The sequence below is a fragment of the Pygoscelis adeliae genome, unplaced genomic scaffold (genome assembly GCF_000699105.1).
Source record: "Pygoscelis adeliae isolate BGI_AS28 unplaced genomic scaffold, ASM69910v1 Scaffold114, whole genome shotgun sequence".
NCBI lineage: Eukaryota > Metazoa > Chordata > Aves > Sphenisciformes > Spheniscidae > Pygoscelis > Pygoscelis adeliae.
Genome location: NW_008824587.1, coordinates 2,020,516 through 2,022,672, shown reverse-complemented (window position 1 = coordinate 2,022,672; position 2,157 = coordinate 2,020,516). Strand labels below are relative to the sequence as shown.

At 62.5% G+C, this 2,157-nt stretch overlaps 1 protein-coding gene across 1 annotated transcript in view; it reads left to right on the top strand.

Moving 5' to 3' along the window:
* The first annotated feature begins 676 nt into the window (after positions 1–676).
* The window catches only part of RXRA (retinoid X receptor, alpha), a 40,001-nt gene continuing 38,520 nt past the window's right edge, over positions 677–2,157 (top strand). The window contains exon 1 of the mRNA XM_009322048.1: positions 677–937. Within this exon, the coding sequence (XP_009320323.1) occupies positions 728–937 (210 nt within the window). The 5' untranslated portion in view covers positions 677–727. The remainder of the gene's footprint in view (positions 938–2,157) is intronic.

Genomic DNA, 2,157 nt, shown 5'->3' with positions numbered 1-2,157 from the left:
CGGAGCCGCTGGGGCGCGGGCACACGCAGCCCGGCTGCTGCTGCCTGCGGAAAGCTGCCCCCTGCTACCCACGCAGCAGGCAGGCATGTTCCTCCTTGCCAACACGCGCAGACTTCCCCATCGCACACCCGTGCCCTGGACGGACACACAAACCACACGTGCAACGCACAAACACGCTCTCGCCACCAAACCGCCCTCCCCGCTGCCGCAGCGTGGGGTTGCTGCAGGGCATGCAAGCCCCTCCGCGCTCCCCATGCATGGCCTGGCACTGCGATGCTGTGATAAATCTGAACTGTCCTGCAGCATGGAGGGCATCTGTCCGCTCCCGTGGTGGGGTTTCTACCCGTGCATCAGCCGGAGCAGCGATGCTGCCTCTGCAGCAGAGTTTAGAGCTGGGGTACGGTGGGTGAGCGAGATGGAGGAGGGCAGTGAAGGCTGGCTCTCGAGGTGGAAATGCTCTCAGGGCCTGTCTTAACGCCTCTGTAGGTACTCCAGCAGAAGGTGGTTTTGAAAGATGGAGGATGATTGGGAATTTCGGGGGCAGGTTGAAAAGCAGCCCCTCGGCAGGGCGAGGAGCAGGGAGCTGCTGCTCAGGGCTTGCTGCGGCGATGTGTCAGAGCCTGTCCTAGATGGAAGACTCAGCCCTATTTCTCTCTTTCCTCTCTTAACAGATTTCTCCAACCAGGTCAATTCCACATCCCTGAACTCTCCCACGAGCCGGGGACCCATGGCCACCCCATCCCTCCACCCGCCCATCGGGCCGGGCATCGGCTCGTCGCTGGGCTCCCCGGGCCAGCTCCACTCGCCCATCAGCACCCTGAGCTCGCCCATCAATGGCATGGGACCTCCGTTCTCCGTCATCAGCTCCCCCATGGGCCCGCACTCGATGTCCGTCCCCTCCACTCCCAGCCTGGGATTCGGCACCAGCAGCCCGCAGGTAAGGGGAAGGTGACAAGGGACGTCGCTGCTGCCTGTTTAGCTGGGGAGAAGCCACCTCCATGGGTTCCCGATCCAGACCTGGCTCTGGTCTCCCTGCTGCAAGCCCCGGCTTGCAGGAGGCTGCGCTGGCCAGGCAAGCCCAGGGAGATAAACTCCATTGCAGGCAGCGCAGGCGGGCGCTGAAGGGTGGCAAAAAGCAGAAGCCCAAGGGGGAAACTAAGTTGGAGGCATCCTGCTCCTCTGGCCAGAGCTGAGCAGCTGCAGCCACCTTCGGGGCTGCCCTGGCTGGGCTACAGGAGACCAGCACAGTCGGAGTATGACCACCCCATCGCTTGTCCCCGCCGGGGGTGCCCTGTCCATCCCCAGGCTGGGGGTGAAAGGGGAGCAGTGACTACCCCTGGGTCACCTGGGGGCTGGTGTAGCTCTGGCAGGGGCCAGAGCCACCCTCGGACTATCTGCACTCCGTGCTTCTTGCCCGAGCAGTCCTGTCCCCTCTCGGGGAACTGGCACGTCCCCTCCGGGGCCAGCCTGCGGTCCCCGTGGCATGCGCAGAGGGGTCCCCTGCCCGCTGCCCCTCGCTGGCAGGGCTGCTTTCTCCTCGCAGGGGAAGGACTGGCGTTCGCTGGCTGAAGATTATGTAAAAAAACCTCCAACTACGGAGAGATAAGCTCTTTTTAAATATAGCAAGATCGGGGCGCGCTGGCCAGCCCCTGCCACCTGTTGCTGGCTGCTCACACCGTATATGTTTAGTAAAAGGGCAGATTAAGGAATTGGCTACCCCCTGCCACTCGCTGCGGGTTTATTTATTCCAGGCCCTCTCTGGGAGTCAAGCACCTGCCAGCACCTTTATTTTTAAATATTGGCCTGATTTATTTCCAGAGATAACAGGTCTTTCTACCCCGGGGCTGGGGAGGGCTGTACTGTGCTGAGTCCTGTCCCTGGGGACCCCCAGGCAGCTTCCCCAGGACCCAGCATCTCCATGCCGGCCGGAGAGGTGGCAGCTTTATTTGCCTTTTCATGGGCTTCTCCCATGCAGGATCCGGCTCGTGACCCTCATAGATGTGCGGGGACCTGCACCCTGCAGGTCGGTGTGGCTGGGTCCGGCTGGGTCCCGCTCCCCGGTGTGGGAGATGAGTGGGGTGGATTTGCCGCCTCCCGTCCCGTGGCCGCGGGAAGGAGAACTGAAACGGTGCCTGGGAACAGGCAGCCAGAGCAAAA